This window comes from Ostrea edulis, chromosome 7 (genome assembly GCF_947568905.1).
Source record: "Ostrea edulis chromosome 7, xbOstEdul1.1, whole genome shotgun sequence".
In the NCBI taxonomy this organism is placed as follows: domain Eukaryota; kingdom Metazoa; phylum Mollusca; class Bivalvia; order Ostreida; family Ostreidae; genus Ostrea; species Ostrea edulis.
In genome coordinates this window covers 37,717,938-37,742,203 of record NC_079170.1, presented here as the reverse complement: position 1 = coordinate 37,742,203, position 24,266 = coordinate 37,717,938, and the positions used below count along the sequence as shown (strand labels likewise).

At 33.5% G+C, this 24,266-nt stretch overlaps 1 protein-coding gene and 1 long non-coding RNA gene across 4 annotated transcripts; both read right to left on the bottom strand.

Annotated features, from left to right (window-relative positions):
- Positions 1 to 523: 523 nt before the first annotated feature.
- LOC130048094 (uncharacterized) lies at positions 524 to 16,474 on the bottom strand. 3 transcript variants are annotated; one of them, XR_008796921.1, is made up of 4 exons: positions 16,141 to 16,474; positions 9,067 to 9,281; positions 4,248 to 4,318; positions 524 to 2,449 (listed from the first exon to the last, which is right to left on the bottom strand). It is a non-coding gene; the product is annotated as an uncharacterized LOC130048094 (long non-coding RNA). The 3 variants fall into 3 exon arrangements; XR_008796923.1 differs by lacking the exon at positions 16,141 to 16,474 and adding an exon at positions 16,004 to 16,123; XR_008796922.1 differs by lacking the exon at positions 16,141 to 16,474 and adding an exon at positions 14,278 to 14,363.
- A 111-nt stretch (positions 16,475 to 16,585) lies between these two features.
- LOC130048092 (tyrosine-protein phosphatase non-receptor type 7-like) lies at positions 16,586 to 23,040 on the bottom strand (the record flags this gene model as incomplete). The annotated part of the gene is made up of 12 exons (XM_056144252.1): positions 22,733 to 23,040; positions 22,168 to 22,371; positions 20,858 to 20,938; positions 20,566 to 20,674; positions 19,717 to 19,957; positions 19,376 to 19,463; positions 18,660 to 18,736; positions 18,395 to 18,431; positions 18,097 to 18,197; positions 17,227 to 17,346; positions 16,875 to 17,020; positions 16,586 to 16,712 (listed from the first exon to the last, which is right to left on the bottom strand). Coding segments are annotated over exons 1-12 (1,404 nt in total), but the record flags the coding sequence as incomplete, so codon positions are not given.
- Between the last annotated feature and the right edge of the window lie 1,226 nt (positions 23,041 to 24,266).

Below are 24,266 nucleotides of genomic sequence, written 5' to 3'. Positions count from 1 at the left end.
TCTTTTTATCTGAGTTTTTGTTAATTTGGTGCTCCTTATCAGTCACACTTGTAATATAACCAATGCTGCATTCAAAGGCGTCTGTATCCTGGATGTCCTTTATGTCGAAATACGACCCCAAAGGCCATTTAAAGGTGACCATACAGGAAATATTCCTGGTTATATGACAGTGTACTACAGTGCTTTAAAGATCTTTTTTTTTAAATATCTGAATACAGACACTGCTCAAGTCACAGGAAGAACTTGTACCAAGGACTTCTAAAAATACTGTATGTCCCTGCATCCATCATGAATCTGATCGTTCAGAGTTCAGGATTTTTCTTTCGTACTACTCTTTCAGCAATCTATCATGAGATACTGAATTTATAAGACTCTATTAAATTGTCTTGATTTTTCATTAGTATTTGAGAAGACACTGAGTAAAAATACTCCTAATCCAATTTGTCACTTGCGAAGTCCAAACCTAATGAAAACTACACCAATTTTAAGACCTCTTTAAAGCAAAGTACAATCAACTGCAAAATATAGGTGTACATATTTATTTCATAAGCATACAAAGCTGATCAATTTAGCTCAAAAAACCTCATATGATGTAAATAAAGCTACTCTTTAGTCTTAAAACAGCAGACACTTAATGTTCATTCATATTTGAAATTTGAGTTAGCTATCAAACTTGAAATATCTATTGAATATAAATGAAAACAAGTTACAAGTAAGAGCGTGGTACTATCAATTACATTATAAGTACATTAGTGTTAAACTGCAATTAGTTTTAGTTAAATACTGTTATATTATCTTAGTATATTCATTCAGTCTTTCAATCGCACATGAATATAAGGCCTTGGAATACCATTAAACTTTTTGTTCAATTCAAGATATATATGGAGAATTATTTCATGTGTACTGCTGTTGATTATATATTTATCAATTTTGAATGAACCAATGTATGGTTTACAATGAATGACAAATGCTGATAATACATCTTGTATATAAAACTAGTATCAAAACCATTTACAAGAAAGATTTAAGAAACATATATGCCCTCCATATTACAAAATGGAAAATGATCATTTAGAATGTTTGTAGCAAAAGTTACAATGTATCTATTAGTCAGAGGCAACCATTATATGTGATCTCTAATGGTACTGAGCAGATATTTTCAAATAACCAGTTATTTGAGTCCTGACCTTTGACCTTCAGAGTTTAAAACCAATGGGAGCCATCTATTCTTTAGGCGGCACCAGACTACCAAGTTTGATGTTTGTCAAACAAGGGTTCTCAAGATACTGAATGGACAAAATCTGATGTCCAGAGTAGTTTGACCATTGACCTTAAAATGAATACTAGATATCTACACTTATGATGTGTCAGTGTACCAAGTTTGATGTCTGTCAAGAAACGTAAACTCAAGATATTGTGTAGACAATACCTATGTCCGTAGTATTTTGACCATTGACCTTGTGACTTCAAAATCAAATGGAGTCATCTACTCCTTAGGTAGAACCAGTGTACCTGATTTGATATCTGTCAAGCAAGGAGTCCTCAATATATTGAGCAGACAATATCTTGTCATGTCCAGTTTGACCCTTGACCTTGTGACCTCAAAATCCATGGGGTATCTAATTCTTAAGGAAAATTAGTGAACCAAGTTTGATGTCTGTCAAGCGAATGGTTCTCAAATATTGAACAGACGGTATCTTACTATGTCCAATTTTACCTTCAACCTTGGGATCTGGAAATCAGTAGGGGTCATCTACTCTCTAGGGGCAACCGCTGTACCAAGTTTAGTAACTGTCAGGTAAAGGGTTGGTTCTTTAAATATTCAGTGGACAATATTTTATTATGTACAGTTTGACCTTTGTCCTTGTGACTTCAAAATGAATATGGGACATTATGGGACATATACTTCTTAAAGGAAACCATCTACTTCTTAAAAGAAACCACCTACTTCTTAAAAGAAACCAGTATACCGAGTTTGATGTCTGTCAGGAAAGCGTTCTCAAGATATTGAACAGACAATATCTTACTGTGTCCAGTTTGACCCTTGACCCTGTGACCTGTGAATTAATATGGTTCATTCACTATCTAGGGGCAATCATTGTACCAAGTTTGGAAACAGTCAAGCAAAAAGAATTCATTAGATATTGAGCAGACAAGATTTGCTCTACAGACCGAATTAGTCATGTAAAACAATATATACGTCCCCTCTCCTTCAAATGGAGGGGGCATAAAAATTGGATTAACTCTTTGTAACACCTCTGCCAGGAAGTAATATTTTTAACAGCAAACTTTCCACGACACCATGTTAAACTGGACAGCGATTTCTCCTTCCAAATGGATTTTAGACAGTCAACCTGAGCCAGAGTTTTTCCTAGTTTGATAAAAGTCTCAAATTGTCTTTACAAAGCTGCCTTTTCTGCAGTGGTCCAAGTGTGGCACTGAACATTGGCTGTAATAAAGAATGGACAGTACATATCACTTGTAACAGTTGTACAACAGTTTCTTGAAAGATTGTCCAACTTATTTTCTCTATCATTTACCATAACTTAAAGTATATGATTTCAAATCAATAATATATTTTTTAAATGTTCTATCCTAAACCTTTATTAAACTACCAATAGATATTTAATATAAAATAAGAATATTGATAAAACTGATGTATGCTCCCCAAAATACATCTCACCTGAATGAACTATTTCAAATAACAAATGATTCACACAATGCTCAATAAATGTTGATATATTGTTGGAATGAAGGTTTCTTTATCATATATAAGGTATATGTTGAGTGATGTTGACCTTTACAAAATGACCTTGAGTGAACTTTGTCTGAAAGCCATTTGCCTATTACCTATCTGCACGATTTATGATCCATACTTGTTTAAAAACTAATGAAATAAGGCACTTTTCCTTATATATAAAGGTGTATATTCTGAGTGAGCCTGACCTTCCCAAAATGACATTGGTCCAAAAGTCTGGTCATGAGTAAACTTTGAGTAGAGTAACAGAAAAATATGACTGTCCAAAATCCCAGCATTAAATTGATGCAGCCTAAAGAACAGTTGACTTTTGAGTCATGTGACCATGACCCTCTACAAATAACCTGGGCATAAGGTTTATGACATACTTCTTGGCTATAAGCAGCCTCTGTGTCAAGTATGACTTCTCCATGCACCTCTAACTTAGAATATTAACATTTCTAAGACTTCATAATCTGAAACTCCTAAACTGTGCCCCTAAACTTGTCTGAATGACTTGTGTTCAGGGTCATGACATTTCTTTGATCATATTTTAATTAATCTTGTATAATTTTCTAAAGTTATTTCATAATAAAATTACATTATAGAATTTTGCATTGCACACCCAGAAACCTTGACCTAGCTTGTCCAAATGATTATCATCTGATGCTGGTTGTTGCACATTCTTTGAACACAAGCAACCTCTGCACCTAGTATATTATTCTCCTGTTTATCTCATCTTGCAATTTATGGCAAGGACAAACAAGATGTGTTTGTGAAACACAAATGCCCCCGATAATGGCCAATTCTGAAGATGGCCAAGGTCAAAAGGACAAATATCTTGGTACCAGTAGAAAGATCTTGTCACAAGAAATGCTCATGTACAATATGAAAGCTCTAATATTTACCATTTAGAAGTTATGACCTATGTCAATTTTTTCTCAAAAAGTAGGTCAAATGTCAAGGTCAAAAGGTTTAGTACCCACGGAAAGGTCTTGTCATAAGGAATACTCATGTGAAATATCAAAGCTCTAGCTCTTACTGTTCAAAGGTTATTAGCAAGGTTAAAGTTTCAGACAGAATGACAGACAGGACAAAAACAATATCCCCCCCCCGATCTTTGATCTAGGGGGCATAAAAATATCTGTAATCTTGTCCAAATGACCCTCTGCTAAGGTCAGGACATACCCTTAAGTTAAAGCAAACAAGGCTCAAAATTTTTCTAATTTCAAAGAAACAACAAAATGATCTAAATTAAGTAAACTTTGTCCAATCATTATGAAAACCCTAGGTGCAGATTTTTATATGTCTTTATGATTTGAGAGAGTGTACACATTTTAAGAAAATTCCATTAGCTAGTCTCCTAAAATGAGTACAGCCAAAATTATGCCTACAGACAAATCGACAGACAGACAGACCAACAGACAGACATGGCGATTCTAATATACCCTCCTAAACTTCATTTGCTTGGGAATAACAAAATATAATACAAATTATGACATACAAATACCTCGCTTTTTTCTTCCCGACTTCCTAGATGAGCTAGGGTGCCTCAGTATCTGCATTCCCTCTGAATATAGTCTACAACATTGAAGAGATAAAGCTTTAAAATTTTTGTACTGCTGTAAGTTACTATTAACAAAATGTAAATGAACTTTAAATATGTAATATACATATCGCGTTTTCCAAACACATAAACAAGTTACTGCCACCCTGTGTATGTGGGGACTCAGGCAAGTGTTGATGTCTCTATTTGAGTGAAATCCAATAACAAGAATATTAGTAATTACTTCCCCAAACTGCATCTAACCAATGAAGTTGAACTACTTCATGTAACAAATGACTTGTACAATGATATATAACTTTTGAAATAAAGGTTCTTTTCTATATAAGGTACATGTTGAGTGACCTTGATCTTTCCAAAATGATCTTTAGTGACCTAATCATTTGAAAATTATTAAGTTGCCTATGATTAACTTATCTGTGTAATATATGGTCAATACCTGTTCAAAAACTTTTTCCTTGTTAAATATAACCTCATTTTATTACCTAACATTTTGTCTTCACGCCGCACAACACAGTACACGTTAACATTATTTCACATTAGGAAATACTGGTCCAATCATTTTAAATATTGAATGTTTTTAAATCTTTTTTTTTAAATGCATTCATTATTTCTAAGTTACATTTTAATTTCTGAGGTGCAGGGTGGTGAGTAGGAATGTTATTTTTGAAATCATCACAATTAAATCATATCAAGATTGTGAAATTAAATTCAACATGCTTTAAACCAAATTTCAATGTGTTGATTGAGAGACAAAAGATTTTTGAAATCCAAATATAAACTTTGAATATTTTAGAAAGAGATAACAATGTTAAAAAGTTCTTGGATATCAACATGGTTGGTTACTACAGGCTTCTCAAAAGAATTGATCACTTTGTATTGACATTGAAACTCACTTAACAGTTTAAGTGTGTGAAAAATCTGTATTGACAATGAAACTCACTACATGTGTGTGATAAATCTGTATTGACATTGAAACTCACTACATGTGTGTGATAAATCTGTATTAACATTGAAACTCAATATATGTGTGTGATAAATCTGTATTGACATTGAAACTCAATATATGTGTGTGATAAATCTGTATTGACATTGAAACTCAATATATGTGTGTGATAAATATGTATTGACATTGAAACTCACATGTGTGTGATAAATCTGTATTGACATTGAAACTCACTACATGTGTGTGGTAAATCTGTACTGGCATTGAAACTCACTACATGTGTATTGATCTGTACTGACATTGAAACTCACTACATGTGTGTGATATGTACTGGCATTTAAACTCACTACACGCATGTGATAAATGCGTACTGGCACTGAAACTCATTACATGTGTGCAAATGTGTACTGGCACTGAAACTCACTGCATGTGTGTGATAAATATATATTGACATAAAACTCACTGCATGTATCAGATGTGTTCTAACATTGAAACTTGCTACATGTGTGATAAATGCATATGTATATTGGCATGATATCACGTGTGCATTGCATGTGTGTGATAAATGGAATCCTTCATTCGTATGAATGGGAGATAGGGAAATTCCACCGAGGGGACAAGATTTGCAGTCTAGGACGAGGCTTTGCTGATTCTTAAGCAGCGAATCTTGTTCCAGAGGTGGAATTTCCCTATCCCACATGAGCAAATAATAAAGTGTTATTTTTCTCACATTTTATCAGTTCAGTACTTTAATTCAAGAGCTTTGAGAAAATTCAAAATTATTGAAATCCTTCTTTGAATATATGCAAAAATTAATTACACGGTATGAAGATCTCAGTATACCTGAAAATGGTTTACAATATAAGTGTAAAGTACAAAACCCAAGGTTGTCCATAAAAAAGCTATACATAATATAAATCAAATTGAAATTTGAAGAAAACAATACAAACTATTTTTCTTTATCGTGTAATGTAAATCAGAAAATATACGACATACATATGTACATCACAAGCAAAGATATGTCTTAGCAGTGTAAGACAAAAAAATCTTGTATGGCTGTCTCACATGGGTTGAGTTGGTCTCACACTAGTGATTATGTGAGAAAGATGTATATTGCCTTATACTGGCATGAGACTCACTATTAATATATAATCAATTGAAATAGAGTCTGTATATTGATGAAGCAAACTAAAGGCCAATTTCATTTGTCCAAAACTGGTGTACACTGCATTGCATACGTTATAAAACTGGTGTAAAACAACGCATTGAAAAATAAAATAAACTGTCGAAAACAAAAATATGGCAGAACATGTTATTTTCATTCTTGCCACTTTTATAATATATTCAAATCATCCAAATCCTTGACATAATTCACAAAGATCCCATAAAAGCATGAACATGATACATGCATGCAAACTATATAAACGGTGAAGCTGTTATGCATGAATTCTCATATTTTCAGTTGATGTTAATTTGTTAATCACCTCATATACCCTGACAAACTAGACAGTGATTCCTTATATTTATGTTCCCAGAACTTAGGGTATACTCTGTTCTCAATACCTATACAAGAGATCCTTTATATGCAATCTTTTTAAGATGATTGTACGTACATGTATATCATTTGGATGTGCAGAAAGATAGTATTTTAGTCTGAATGTGCATGCATTGGATTTTGGTACACTAACTTGGGAATCAGTCTAAATTTTTTGTTGTTCTTTGAGATTGTTTAATATTCATATTGTAGGCATTTATTAATTAAGACTTGTAATTTTTAAGATTTTTATTTTTAAGATATTTTTAAGATATTTATTAACTGATCTGCATGTTCAAAATGACCAATCTGCACATGCATGCAAAATTTCATTTTGATTGGATTTAATACTAGAATGTCTGTAACTTTCTTATGAATAAAGTGAATGAGTTGATATCACAGCATAGTAGATAGTATGTGTATCTATAGATTGGTGTAATACAAAAATGCCAACACTCAGTACAATGTATATGCATATCCTGTCTTTTGAAGGTTCTATATTTTTTCTATATTTCAAGGACCATAATGTTTATGTTTTTCATTAAATTCTTCTGAAGTTGAGGATTTTAGCATGTCTTGGCACTTACAAATTGGTATGGTTAAAATTACTAGCCAGCATGTGCATGCACAATTGTGCTAAATTTTGATTAGACAATTTCAAAATCTCCACAGCTTTCTTATATATGATGCAAACATGAAATTCAAACTAATTATGCTAATCATATGTACATGATACAAATACCTGTTGGATGACATCAACAGAATTACAGATTGAAATATGCACATAACGTGCATTGCTTTCTTTCATTTTTTGGTACTGAAATGACCACAACTTTCTTATTAAAGGGTAATTAAATTAAAATGATTTTTTGCTGTTGATTTACAATATGAATACCTACACATGCACACGTCAAGCATTTCATTCTGATTAGTTGCATACGTAATATTTAGATAACTGGTAAATCTCTTATGAATGAGAAAAATGGAATTATATTGACATATTCCAGGTACATACTACAAAAACTTAGAACGTAAGATTATGATTAGTTGTGCAAAAGCACAATGACATAATTTCTTAAATGGGGGGATGTTTGCTTAAACTACTCTCACACATCCTGACTGAAGAGCAACTTGAACTGACCAATGCAAGTCTGTCTTTCATTCTGAGTGATTGATGAAAAGTTCCTGTGGTTTTAAAAACGATAGAAAATGCACTGTTCCTTCAAATATATTGTTGGTGCGAACAGATATTCTAAGTATTTTTTACAAACTATGGTCTTTCTCTGATCGATTGAGAGGGGTTGTAAAATCTTATGTCAGTAAAATAAAGGAGACATAATAGAAATTTGAAGGAGTGATTATTGGGATACCAGATCCCCCCCCCCCCCCCCGTGTAAATATAGAAGAGAGAGGGTTAATTTGTGATGAGCCACTGTGATGAAATCTCCAAATGTTTTAGATATACATATACAACAATATAAGATAAACAACTTTGTATTCAATATTTGTATTCACCTGAGGATGGATGTTAAAATCCAGAAAGCACTAGCGATTTGAATATATTTTGGAACTGCATATTTTCCTGCTTTTTTATTTAATTATTTTGACTGTGTGATATCAACTCTTTCTATTTGGATTATATATATATATATAAATTGATGATCAGATGGAGTTCAATCACATAACATTTATTTCTCTACAGGCTGTTTCGTAAGGGGATGGTTTCCCCTCACTCGTTGGGAGAAAAATGACATCTAACGAAAAACATCCGCATGGTTGAGAATATGTTGCACAAAAACATACTGGATAGTTGCTAAGCATGATTACACACAGGATTGAGTAAACAGAAATATATATATAGATAGATAGATAGATAGAGAGAGAGAGAGAGAGAATTAAATACACACTAAGTCTTAAGGTTCAAGCCACATAATGCTGTAAATTGTAGGTGGAGGACCTCTGGATAGTGAGTACATGCTGCATAGATGTTCCCTATGACCCCCACCAATGATACATTGCCTGATAATTCATTTAAAAATGTTTAAGGAAAGAAATTCCAATCTTGTTTTTGATATTGCACTTTCTTCTCATTTATTTTGATAAAAGGGGTGCTTAGTTTATTAAATTCCTGAAAAAAAAGCAATCGATTGAAAAATGCTGGTTAAATTTCGAATTGGAGCCTAGTAGGAAAAGAATACAGTACCTAAAATTTCTTGTGGTTAAAAAGTTAATTTCGATCTCATGGCGACATGGATGATTATTTATATGAATAATTTGTCACATACTTGACTCCAAGGAGGTTAGGTTCTTCATAATGATATCCCAGCTAGTTCCTCTCTTCTTTCTATGTCTCTACTGGCATTTTGAGACACATAGTTTTTGGGTGGTTTTCCACTCCTATTACAAGCTTTCTTATAAACAGCACCTGGGTAGCCACTTTCAGAATCATTTACATGGTTCCCTGCATGTTTCATCTGTATCTCATAATCTGTTGCGTCAACTATGAAAAAGAAACTTGAAATTAAAATCAAATGCAAAGAATCTAATGAAACATTAGCTTGCATATACACATGTATTTATTTTATTTTTCAATCTAACATTGCATGGTGACACATATGATTAACATATATAACATGAAAATATTTCCTAAACATGGATTATTAAAGTACAAATACATGTATGCATATTTAAGAAATAAGTTTAATTTTTTAAAGTATTTAAGGGCATGAACTGCTGGGTACCTGTAAAGTGCGAAACGAAATCGAAACGAAACGAAATCCGCCGAAACGAAACGAAATCTACCGAAACGAAACAGATTGTATAACAGCGATCTCTTTTAATTATAATAATTAAAAATGGTATCTTAGGCCCCTGTGAAAGTTACCACATATCAATAAAATTCGCCTCCCCTTTGATGTAGGCCTTCGGCTTGACTGATACAAAGTTTTAAAAGTTGGAAGGGGGTGAGTCAGCACAAAGTACATATCCGAAGTTGATTAAATACCATGTGCAATTAGTTTCGGATCCATAAATTTCAGAACGAAGGGTTACAGTCTCAGAGGTCTGGAGAAACACACGAAACAAGGGGTGGGGTCGCCGGCGTTGGATCCGCTTTTGGGCATAGATACATTGTTTGAAGAAAATAGTGTCTGAGAAAGTTGAAAGCAGAAAGAGCTCTTAACCTCTTATTTTATCTCTAACTGCTGAGGTGCGAGTACTTTCAATAATGGAAAAAAAATTGAATAGTATGCCATATTATATGAATGCAATTCAGTAAGATATATATATACATGCATTATTAAAAATTATTATTGATATGTAGTGGGTCTAAAGATAACTCTATACATTTGGGGTGTTGCTAAGACGGGGAATTGAAAACGGGACGGAAAACGGAATTTTTTTAATGCAATAATATCAGGAGGAGGTCAGCATTTTGTAAAATCAAAAGGCTTATGAACATGGGAAGCAGAAATTACAAAGAGAACGGGAGGACATACTCAGAATCCACCGTTTGATATACTACATACAAATACACAATATCCACATGTATACATAGATTTATCTTTAGAGCAAAAAATACTGAAACATGTATTTATGCCCAAAGGCGGATCCAACGCCGGTGACCCCACTCCTCGTTTAGTGTGTTTCCCCAAACCTCTGACCTGTGAGACTGTAACCCTCCGTTCTGAAATTTATGGATCCGAAACTAATTGCACAAGTTATTTATGTACTTTGTGCTTACTCACCCCCCACCCCACCCTTCCAACTTTTAAAACTTTGTATCAGTTAAGCATCAAAGGGGAGGCGAATTTTATTGATATGTGGTAACTTTCACAGGGGCCTAAGATGCCATTTTTAATTATTATAATTAAAAGAGTTCGGTTAGATACAATTTGTTTCATTTCGCTTAAGTAGGTTTCGTTTCGTTGGGTTTCGTTTCCTTTCGACATATTTCGTTTCGTTTCGGTGGATTTCGTTTCGATTTCGTTTCGCACTTTACAGGTACCCTGAACTGCTGCGCTTTACGCCAGCATACTTCATGAAGAGTGTTGGTGCTTCATGAAAAGTATGGTGCATGTTTATGCCCTCTGACATGTAAATAAACATCATGATCTGAATTTTTAACATATTATGAACACTCAACTTAATATATTTAGTGGTACCAGACTACTATACATAAATGTAATCTTAAATATTCTTGTATGTGTTGCTCTATTTCTACTGAATAGAAGTAGAATAGTATTCTTACTATAGGCCTACTATATAATTGATACCAATAGAATTCGAATGCTGGACAACTCGCCCCCAAGACAACTCGCCCCCTCTTAGGACAACTCGCCCTCTCTCAGGACAAGTCGCCCCCTTCTCTTGAGACACTCGCCCCCCAGGGTTTGACATTAACTTTTTGGGGCACTAGACCAATCGTGCTACTTAAAATGATTTTTGCTAGCCCTGACCAACGTTCCAGAAAAAAATCTTATAAGATTCTCCATATCTAAATACATGTACTTAATTTAAATGAAAAACGTTAAGTTTGATCTAAAATGCATTTAATTGTCTCAAAAAAATCTTTAATCTCGTCATTCAATTTGATGCTTTTACTTTCAACCCTATTTTCAGTTTCATTAAATTTTTACCGGCACGGAAATTCTTTAATCCATTTAGAATAAATTGACCTCAATATTTTTTTTTTAATTTCTATTTCATAAGCCCTAGCTGCTTTGTTTCTTCCCAACGTTTTCCTTTTTTTTCTTTCTTGAGACATCTTTTGCTTTCATTGAGGACGAGATTTCATATTTGATTATATAGACATTCCCGCACATATGTTTAATAAACACTTTCTTATATTCAATTCAAATGAACTGTTTTGGTGTTTTTTTTAATGAAAGTGAATTCAATAATTCTATTTAACCAAAACATAACTTTACACACATTAACAATGTGTAGATGTCGTAGAACATCACTTACGACCGCGACTTATTAGAACTAAAGATAGAGATTATGTTATCATGCGGTTCAAAATTGCTCGCAAACTCTTTACAGTTATTTTTTTTATGAATAAAATATCTTATGATTTAAAGTAAAGTTTCTTAAATTTGTTCATATTTTTAGCACGACCAGTCGGACTAGTAAATAAACATTTTACCCGACCAGACCTATCATTTAGTAGTCTCGGTCGGTCGGGCGTGCCTTAGTGTCAAACCCTGCCCCCAATATTATATATAAATATATTATCACATTTTATTTTTATTTTGTGTGTGTTATTTACACTTTTAACATTTATCAATGATGAAGCATGTAAAACTCTAGTAAACTCGCTAGTTACATCCAGATTAGATTACGGAAATGCATTGCTTTATGGTGTTCATTCTAAACACACCAGCAAACTTCAGAGGGCACAAAACACAGCTGCAAGATTAATAACACGCTAAAAAAAAATCCGACCATATTACTCCTGTTCTAATAGATCTTCACTGGTTCCCAGTTGAATACAGAATTCAATATAAGATACTTCTTCATACTTTCAAATCTCCCAACAACCTATCTCCAGTTTACATAAAGGATATCCTTACAGTTTACAATCCCACACGATCACTAAGATCCGAATCTCTGCATCTTCTCCAGGTACCTCGGACACGTACGAAAACATATGGGGATCGACGTTTGGACAAAGCTGCATCGAGTCTCTGGAATTCTCTGCCTTTTAAACTCAGACAATGTACTTCATTGTCTAATTTTAAAGTGGACCTCAAAACGCATCTCTTTAAATTAGCTTTTAATTTGTGATTATTTTTATATACTTAGTGCTCTTACATACAGCTCTTACAGTGCTGTTAACAAAAAACAAACAACCCCCTCCCCCCAAAAAAACCACCCTGCTGTTTGTTATTATGCCTATGTCCTTGTTATGTATTTAATTATTCCTAAAGGGTTGTTTTAAATTGTTTCATATGTTATTAGGGTAATCATATCATATCGCTATATATTAATAATAATATTTATGCATTTTAATTCTGACACTATGAATATTTTATTCACATGTATGTGCACATCGATTTTATATTATCTTTTCTTTCACATTTGTAAAGCGCTTTAGAGAACTAATGTTGATAGGGCGCTATATAAATCTTTTAATTACAATTACAATTATAAAGATACGTCTTTTTCTTTCATACTTTAACACGAATGGTAAATTCTAATAGAATTATACATATATTTAATTATTGCATTTCAGAAAAAGTTATATTTTTCATAAATCAATTGGCAAGGAAAATTATATTTACTGATCTTCAGGTAATTGATTAAATGTCTCTAATACTGAGAAAATTTTGAGGGTGTGGGTGTTTCTTTTATCGATATAGTATACATAAGTGTAAAGGTGAAGCATGAATATTCTGATACATGTAATTATCTTTTAATGCATTTCTCAACTAATACCCGTTGAAAAATAAAATTCCCATTTTAGAAATTTTATAACGGCTTTGCTTTACTGATTCTTTTTACGCGGTGTGATTCTTTTTACGCGGCGATTTCAAAGTGTAAAGAACTCTGATGATGAGTAACTCATAACGTTTGAAGTTAATTTATAACAGCTTGGGGGAAATCAAACAATTAGATTTAACAACAGACGCAGATTATTGATAATTATACTACGTCAGCTGTAGACCAAGCTAATACTCTCCCTATACCAAACGCTAACTTGTTTCCGCTGAAATTATATATTTTACATGTACATGAAAGTGATGATGAATTTACTGAACCCAAACACTGGATTTCCACTAAAATCTTTCGTCTTGCATAAAAAGACACGAAGTTCGGTGTTAATGTGAACACGTCTTATTGTCTGTGATGTATATACTATCTATAAGAAATTCATTAATTTTTGGTAATACACCTCTTGGATTTAGACCAAAAATAATAATTGTAAACATGTATGATATGTAGGAGCGAATTATCTCAAGAGAGGGGGCGAGTTGTCCCGAAGAGGGGGCGAGTTGTCTTGAGGGCGGGTTGTCTTAGGGGCGAGTTGTCCCGATGAGGGGGTGAGTTGTCTTGAGGGCGAGTTGTCTTGGGGGCGAGTTGTCCTGATACCTAGAATTCATATACACACTATGGCAAAAATATCACAATGTAGGTTCATTGTTAATATTATTAAAATATCATACATACATGTATATCATACTATTTTACCACTACCCCTACAACAGACATGGGCAATACTCATTATACTGCACAGGTATTTTAATCAATAAATATATATAAATAAATAAAAGGGAAAAACTCTATCTCTATAAATAGATGATAAATACACTATCTATCTATCTATATGCATCCCCCCTCCCATTTTTCTATTTGTATCCATTTACTGATTAACAGCTGATTAAAAATTCAGATACCTGTTAATACTGGTAAACAGACAGACAGACAATGGTAATACATGTATATGCAGCATTGACTGATGTCTATAAACAATGATATCCTCATTTTATACTTACTAATACATAACTTTAAACACAGCACTAAGAAAATAGTCTGACCCCTTTTTTTTCTTATTCAGTCGGTCTACGGCACGAGAAAAATAATCTCCAAGTGCTGACAAATTCAAAAACTTCTGAATTTTTAACAATACTATTTTACATTTGTAAATAGTGCAAAATACAGATAATATTTTGAAACATAGGCTACACAAAATTGATTTACATAACTTCATTTATTTGAGAGTGTGAAATAACAAGAGTGTGAAGATTAAAACACTGTTACGTAATCGTTAGAGATGTCTATGAAACTCACGATAACATGTACCCAGTTCGAATCTCGTAATGGATTTATTTTTTTCTTCTTCTATTTTATTTTTAGAAATACATATAAATAGTATCTGATTTCTTACAATTGAATAAGTAAAAAAATAAAGAAAGATAAAAAATGTCATTTCTGCAACTTTATATGAAATTTACAAAAAGCCATGGGGATCTTCCCCACTCGATTGAACAGTCTGTACATGTTCTGGTGCCGGTGTAGCGGTGATCGCTGTCGCTAGTGTTCAGGGTCGCTCTAAAAATAGCGGTAGCCCTTGACCGAAACCCCTTTATTTTTTTTAATTTAAGTTACACCGATTTGGCAACACTCTGAGAGAGAGAGAGAAATCCGGATCTGCTCTTGCCTTTTCATAAATTCAGTGAACTAGATTGGAGTTTCCATTTACTTAAAAAGTATATCTTCTTACCAGGACAAACATTGATAATTTAACATGAATTTGGTCTGGTATGAAAACACTGGATCTAGCTGCATGCACAAATGGGAATGGGGTAGGAGAGAAGAAAGGGGGGGGGGGGACTTCATTTTGGGACAAATTACTTTATTTTTCATTCTATTCATATTGATGAGAGACACTTGAACCGCACATACTTTAAATGTCCTTGTCCCATTTGATTTCAACACCCTTTATTTGGAAATTTCTTTCAACGCCTATAAATCAACATATTATATAAAGTTGTTTATAGCCATGGCGTAAAGTCAACCATCAGATAAATTCACCCAAAATCTTTGCAACTGGTCGATGTTGGAATAAAATGAAATCTAAACAATTTCTTAAAATAAGGTAAACAATATTTTCCCCAAGAACTTGTTTAACCGCGCTTGACCACACCTTCCTTATTAAGGGGAAAGAGGCTGGAGCTATCCACCGGTTACCAGTTAATAATATCCAAAAATAGTGGTAATAAAGACCCAATTTTTTGGAGCTATGTACTTGTTTAATTTTCTTTGATATTGTCGCTATGAAACAGGGTTTATATCTTTGAAAATATTGAAAATATTTTGCCAAGCTAAGATAGAATATTCTAAAGAGGAAATTCCAGTTGTTCGTCAGTTTGTTATATATTAATGTTATACATTAAGACACGCATATTCATCAAAGAATGACAAATATACTGTGTATAATAATTCAATTCTCATTGAATATTTAGAGAATTGTTGCTTTTAACGATGTTCATATGTCTAAAAAAAAACGTGTACACCGATATTGTATTGAAGAGGAAATTCTAACTATTCCTTGATTCTGTATTTGTAAAACATTTTGTCAAATCAATGATAAACCAAAATACTGAAGATAATCATGATGATATAAAACAAACACAAAAACATACAGAAAATGAAAACCATTGAACTATTTAAGCTTACACGCATCTAATTGTATCTTAGTCGTGTCAAAGGTCAACTTACTTTTTCTCACCATTACTGCAGAATAACGATACATCACATACCCCAATGTATTCAAACTAAACGGACGGGAACAAAAATATCAATTTTAAATCATTAATTGACTACTTATATTCAATTAAATACACAAAAACACTTACATTTGCATTGTCATCCACTCGACCTTGTTTCCGTAGGAAGTTTTTTTTGCGCATGCGCGAATATGGCAAGGATGCAAAGTGTGTAAGCACCCCATTATGGCTCGGTGTTGTGTGTAACAAAAGTCGTGTGTAACCCGGAAACTCACACTATACAAAATTTTGTATTTTCTGGGTAAAACACGATGAAAAATTCCGATTTCAAGGGGTCTGCAAACCTACGACACACTTTTGTGTCGTAGGTTCTGAAAATGTCGTAGGTTGCTCGTGTGTAACCTTATACGTGTCGTAAGTCCCGGCATAGTGCGCGAACACACACACACACACACACACACACACACACACACACACACACACACACACACACACACACACACACACACATATATTATATATATATATATATATATATATATATATATATATATATGGACCTTACGCAAGTTTGCACAGATCCTCCGCGCTGCTGTCTTAAAGAAGCAATGTATCCCTTGACATCGATTGTCTGTTCTGCAGCGCTCTCTTCTAGTAGGTAATCAATTGAGATGAATGTTCCAGTTCTCCCAATTCCAGCGCTACAAGATCAAAGATAATGATATGATAACGTGTTTCCTGGTATTAAACTGTTATATATATATATATATATATATATATATATATATATATATATATATATAATGAACTAAACTGTACGTAAGGATCTTAGTTCAATGATAGGTAACACCTAATTCGTATACCTGCAATGAACAACTATCGGTCCATCAGATATGGTCAGTCCATTTCTAACCAGGTTACGGAAGTAGACGAGTGACGTTGGATCATCGGGGATGGATTTGTCTGGCCAGGTGGTGAAGTGAAACTGGGTCACTTTCTTCTCCTCTTCCTGCAGTGTTATTAGGTACATGTATAGAGTGTAACATTTTAGAATGTATACAAGAACAGGTTAATGTTAGAAAAGGATATATCTTACATGCCAGAATGGAGATGATTATAAGGTATGCTAACTGTAGCAGTTTTAACAAATGTCAAAGGATGATTATAGTTCAATACACCTTGGTGTGTGATGTACAAAACAGAGGACATACGCACCTGACAATGAACAACCATATATCTCAGCACGTAGTGGTCGTACACATCCACATTGTCCAGTCTTATGGTGTATTGACCGATGTCCAGATCCGTGTCCGGCCAGTACTTAAGGCACTTCATCTGAAACACGTAGACCTCAATAGAGTGAGAGAGCAAACGGTCACGTGATTGTTAACATGTGATTTAAAGAAAAACAATGCACAGGCATGTTTCAGAAACACTATCCAATTTGAGAGACACATCTTGAGTTTTACCTATTTGAATTCGGAAAAAATGATTTGAATTTATTTCTATAGTGATGAAGTGCATGTATATTGTATTTATTTTCTATGTATTGCTTATGAACAAATATCACCTCATGTAAGTTTTAAAGTATTTATGAATGGCTATTTTGATAAAGTGACTAGCGAAATAACGAAATGTTTTGGAGTCTTCATTAGTAATCAATTTCATATTTTGTTTTGTAATTCAGACGTTTCTAGAATTGTGTTTTAATATAAACAAACTGTACAAGTTGTGGTTAGAACTGCAATGTTTCTCATATTACTCAGGACTGGACTAAAATGATTTAGGATTTCATATGTCAATGGTATTGTGAAAAGATTTATTCTTGTGATTGAATTCAGCTCAGCAGTAAACAAATAACGGATGCTATTTTATGAACATAGATGACTGAAAGTAAGATTTTTTTATTGTAAAGAAATGCTTAATTTCTTAATTATGTTATTGACATTTTGCCCTTTAACATACTCATCTACCACACTTTTTTCTGGATAATCGTTTATTGTCATTGATTCGGATGTTCTACCATAACCAATATAAGGACGCCAATCACTCAACAATTATTTCCACTCATTCTAGAGCAGTTACCCTATCTCCTTCGTACAGGTTGGTCAGCATGACGATCTTTGTGACGTCATTCTGCCAGATCATCGTCCAGAAATCCTCCAACGTCTTGGAATTGAAGGGGCCTATGTATGTTTAAAGGTTTAGTGATATATTCTTGATCGAGTGTGATGAAATAACCAAAAAATATGTGATTTAAAAAAAAAAAAACTAGTTCTTGACCATTCAATAGCATTAAAGGAAAAAATTAAATTGTTTGCATCTGCGATTTCTTTTTTCTTTTTTGAAAATGTAATTGTGTTTTCTAAAATAGTGATTCTACCTTGTGCGGCTATGTACTCTCGTTCTTTGTTGAAACCCTGAAAATAAATCATTGGAACTTGACCTCGCTTGACAGAAATAATAATTTCCTTCTTTGTTTGATTGTTACGGTATTTAGTGCCTGGTAAATCCATTCAAGGAAATATAACAAGTGGCCTCTAGTGCTATTGTAGATATCAACCAATCCGAAAGCTAGGAATTATACATTCATGTTATATTAGAAGTGATGTCTAGTTATTTTGTAAGTATCATGGTGGCATACTTACATGTATGTACGATGCATTGACAAAGTCATCGTTCTCATTTGCATATGTTCTCATCAATTTCACGCGATTATAGTCATCTGAAAAAGGATAATCAATAGAAAAATATCTCTTTTGCAAAACTCATCGACAGCAGAAGATATTTGTTTTAACTTCTGATGTCAAAATTAGGACACATGTTAAAAGTATGATTTTTCGTGACATTTCACGTGCAATGCACTAAATTCTATGGAACAATCGGGTATCTTACCTGGGACCTTTGTATTGCTAGTTAGGTGATCTAACCACTAAGGTACCCAGTCTGATATAATCTATATCGAGGAAGCGAATAAGAAATATTTTAGAGAAGATCTTAGAAATGTCGTGCATGTCCTTAAATTGCCATAAAGATTAAGTAAGGAGTAAGTAGCATACTTTTTTATAAAGTAGGAACGTGAGAAGAAATGTCTGTGAGACTTGCGCAAATCTTAACATTAAAATGATGAATACTTAAGAAAAGAATTTCATTTTTTAAAAAAAAAAATACATGAGGGCATGAACTGGGACGCTTTACGACAGCATACTATTTAGAGGGCGTTAGATTGCTGACATAAAAAGTCGCAATTCATACCCGGAAGTAATTTTCGAAAATGAAATTTTATTTTTATATTTACATTCAAATGATTTTTTTTCGGAGAAAATGTCAGAAACGCCGCATGTGTCCATAAGTGTGTACTCACATGGATAAATTCCTTTGTATCGATTCCCCATTCTGCTGGAAGCCTTCAGAGCATTGGAGTAGGACTCTAGTAGTCCTGTAGGAAGATCCTATATTCAAACAGAATGATGCAAATACATTAAATTCATTCTGAAGGAAAAATAGTTTATTTCATTCATTGAATAATAAAATCTACATGTACGAAACAATACGGACTTATTGAGTGTTGTACATGTTTTCATGAAAGGAAACAAAGTTTGTGTTTTCCTCATTTTCAGAAATATACTATAAATACTTTAGTGACGTAATGAGTCCTTGATGAATACTTAGAGTACAAGATCCATGACAAAACTGAATGCAAACATCGAACTCTTTCTCCAGTATTCCGTTGCTTCTTTTTTCTGGTAATTCGCTGATGAACTGATCAACGGAGACCCTTTGTGACGTCAGATTACTGTACTCTACGGTGATGATTTCATCCTCAACATCGCCAACCTCGTTCTGGGGAATCTCCTCTAGGTCAGATTCATTTCTTGATTCTACTCGATGGAATTCCACGGAAAACACATTTTCCTCATTTGTTTCCACTTTTGGTGTCTTCGTTCTTAAATAAACACAAAATGTAGGTAATTTACAAACAGTAGTTCAGAATCATTATTCTATGTATTGTATATTCCCACATATTGTAATTGTACTTAAATCAACAGACCACTAACAAATCCATATTCACTCAAGATTTCTCGTCCACTAATCATTTCGCGATGTAAAATACCCCCGTAACATAAGGAATCTACAGAAATGCACATTTTGTTAATTTAATTTACAAATTTGATAAATTCTGTAACCCCTGCTTTTTATACAGCCCGCAGCTTGAAGAAATCATATCAATCAATAATTAAGTTGTTTAAGAAAGGTGAAGATAACATATCTCATACAAAATCTAATAAGAAATAAAAAGTAGGGCAAAAACGGACCCCTGAAGATACCAGAGGTGGGATCGTGTGTCTAGGAGGAGTAAATGGAGTTATCCGTAATCAAAATTAAGAACTGTCAAACAATGGCATGAAACACGTCAGGCAACATTTGACCCAATGACAGGCTGTATTGACAAACTAGATCATTATAACCACCATAGAATTTGCGAAATGCTGACTTGGATATCTATGGATATTTCTGTTACTGACCTTGATCGGTGATATGTGAAACGGTTACCTTTTTTTAAAGCGGAAAACCACAACAAAGACCAAAAACACAGCTATCACCACGAGAACAGACAGCACTATGATGGACTGAGTCTGGTCCCCTCTGTTGGACCTGCCCTCTGAAGAAATACGTTACTTTTACGTATGTTCATATTACTCATACAACATCAATTTTCCAAATAATGTATATGTACAATACTGCATGCTCAGTTTTTTTTTTACGAACACGGGAGAATCATGCCAAAACTTCACTACACGCTGACAGAGTGATATCAGGTTGATTACGAGATATTAGAGTATACCTTGTATGTCGTCCGTTTCCTTAGTAATAGGTGTGTCTTCATCTGAGATGGTGCTGTGTGTAACCATTTCTGTTTTCGAATCTACAGATTACCTGTTTTTATTAATCGTTTTTAAAATGCTTCATTTCAGTAACTAGTTTATCTTATACTAATTTATAATACAAGGGTATGGATTCAATAAAAGCCTGGAATAAAAAGTCTTATACGTCATGATTTGCAATAGTCAATTTCAAAATTGTTGATAGAATGCATGTTCCAGGTGACCTAATAGTAAAGTTTTTAGCATGGTTGTTTTCATTATTGACTAATACAAATCGGAAATACATTCTTAAATAGTCACTTTATAAAGTTAATCATATGAACAAAAGAAAATCAAGCTAATAAATCATATAAAAGATACAAAATTAAGTAAAGAGCAAGGATGAAATATCCACAGTTAATTAGTTACTCCGCTTTGAGGCCTATATCTTGATCATGTAAACGGAGCAACCCGTAGTCAAAATCACCATATAACGAACGGCGTTATATGTGTTGAACACGTAAAGTTAACGAACAGTAATCAATCGCATTACTCCTACTGTTATTGGTCAGAACATACCCTATGACCAGTAGGAATTCAGCACAAAAATATTCAAAAATTTTATATAATTTATTTACAATTTTTGAAGAAAAAATTTAAGAATAATTAACTTAAGAAAAAATATAAGAATTATTAACTTATAATACATATACAATATCGGTGCCCAATGCTGGTTTAATGTCGCGAGGAATGAATACACAACACTGTCACAAATTGGCTGTCAAGTCCACTCAAAGTAATTCCGATATTTATTTAATACATGTATCTTCTAATCGAGTGCCAAGTACCACAAGATTTACAGTGTATTTATATCAAAATGAAGTTCGCAGAGTTTTCCTTTTCATGACTCAAATAAATAGAGGGATGGTAAAACAGGTATTACCTCACCTTTTATATTTAACTGACAAGCACCGGGTGTCAATCAAGTACACATGTATTACACAATACCCCCTCAAAAAGTTTGAATGACGATAAAACTTAATTCTTCACAATTGAAAACGTGAATGGATATACATGTACACATCTGCGTCAAATCAAACGACAAAAAGCTAAGAGAAAAAATAAACAAAGCGCACTCATGATAAGGCAACTACAATAACATTATTTTTGCATTTGATATGTTTAATATTAATATCATATTTTTGTCACAATAATCTCCATCTTGTGAATAAAACCTTCACTACACATTAAGAGAATGATATCAGAGTAATTATAAAATATCAGAGGATACCTTGAATGACGTTCATTTCCTTAGTAATAAGTGTGTCTTCGTAAGAGGCGGTACTGTGTGTTACTATTTCTGTTTTCCAATTCCCACATCTACCTGTTTTCTGGCCACACGTGGAGTTGAAACATACACCAGTGATAGGACTACAGGATATACACCCCGCTTTGCATTTAGCGCAGTTTGGTCCGTAGTGGTTTTCGGGACAAACTAAAAGTATAGTTTCATTACAGTAAGACAGGCAATAATTTGATACTTGTTTTCAATCGAAGAATATTTCCCGTGATACATGGTCTTGAAATAGTGGTAACTGTAATCAGAATCATATCTATCGTAATCGAAATGTTTTTGCGGAGATAAGTTTTCCAACCATTATTAGATATAAACTATCGAAATCTATAGTTTTATTTATATTTGTGTGACAACCTGTTTTTCTATGGTTTTTGGTCAAATTAAAATGTAGTTTACATTTCGTAGTACTTAGATTGATAAATATTGATAAAATATTATAGAACGGATGATCAATTCCTGGCAAAGCATTAATGAGTTATAACTATCCAATCATATTTACTTATGGGATACAACTCAAACAGCCGCATTGGTCCATGATCTGTTCTTATAATTATAATTGTATTCCCTGTCATTTCTCTGTAACATTCCAAGGCCTTGTTGTTTTGCTTTAAGATATCTGATCCGGTAAAACTGAAATTTCTACACAATGTGGACGTGTTGGTTGTTTGGTCACTGTTAATGTGCACTTCATAATGTCCTGTTATAAGACAGAATGTTTCAAATGAATGTTAGATAATACATCAGTGAATACAATTCATAAATAACTGAAGATGATATGTAAACATATTCTAAAAATGATATGTGTTTTATAACAAGAATGTTTTGTTATAAAAATACCTCAGAGTTGTATGACGAAAATGACATTATGCAATGATTTGAAATAGAACAAAGAGCTCTTGACATAAACATGATCGCTACATCACCTGATCAAGTTAAATGTCTTAAAATGGGTGTGACCTGTTAACGGAATACTTACTCCTCCTGGGTACCTGATGAAAGGTGAATATAACGAACAGTGACAACTCTCATGATTCCTATGAGCAATACAAAATAAAGGGTTGAGCAAACAGGGACCCCTGGATATACCAAAGGTAGGATCAAGTCCATAGGAGGAGTAATCATACCCTGTCGACTGATCAAACCCGTCAAGAGCCCTATATTTTGATCAGGTAAACGGAGTTATCCATAGTCAGAATCAATGTGCAGAAAACGGTTTAACAATTAGTATGAAACACGTCACCCAATGATAGGTTGTATAGTCAAGATAGATCGCTAAAACCAACTTAGAATTTTCGAAATGCTGCCTTTAAAGGAGACTGTTGAAACCCCTGCACCATCAACTTGCTTGTTAGTAGCCTCTCTCGATGCAATAACTGATTATATTCAGAACAAACTCTTGCGTATCGAATCAGCTGAGTCACATAAACACTATATCCAGGTGATAATAGAATATTGCTACATCAATATACATGTAGGACGTTGACAATTGAGAAGCTGAATTCATCCCGTGTATCATAAAGTTGGGTTGTTAGTTCGGCGTTAATACATGTGTATATTTTCAAGAACATTTTTAAGTATGGAGCAGAGGTGGGCGACTCTGAGGTAACAGCAAGATATTTTTTCTTGTCACATATATGTTTTGGAATAAATTCTGCTTCACAATAATATAAACAGATCAGCAAACAAAGGAGCACGTTTCATGAAAGACCTGGTGACCAAATACTAAATAGATATTGTCATTGAGAAACTTCAGCATATTTTTATGTCAACTTCAGAGTACTTGTGCGTGGAATCAGAGTGATGTTTAACAAAGTATTTGTGTCACTGATCACTAGATATGAATAATTCGATTTTCCATTTTTGTTGAAGAAAAAACTGTCTATGATGTAAAAAATGTCCAGTCTTTAATTCATCATGAGGAATGATCGTGTAAAGTGTTGAAAATTCAGACGTTTTGATGTTGTTCATTTGATAAAAGCTTTGTTATTTGAAGTTTACTTAACGTTCTTTAGATTTTTTCATAATCCACATTG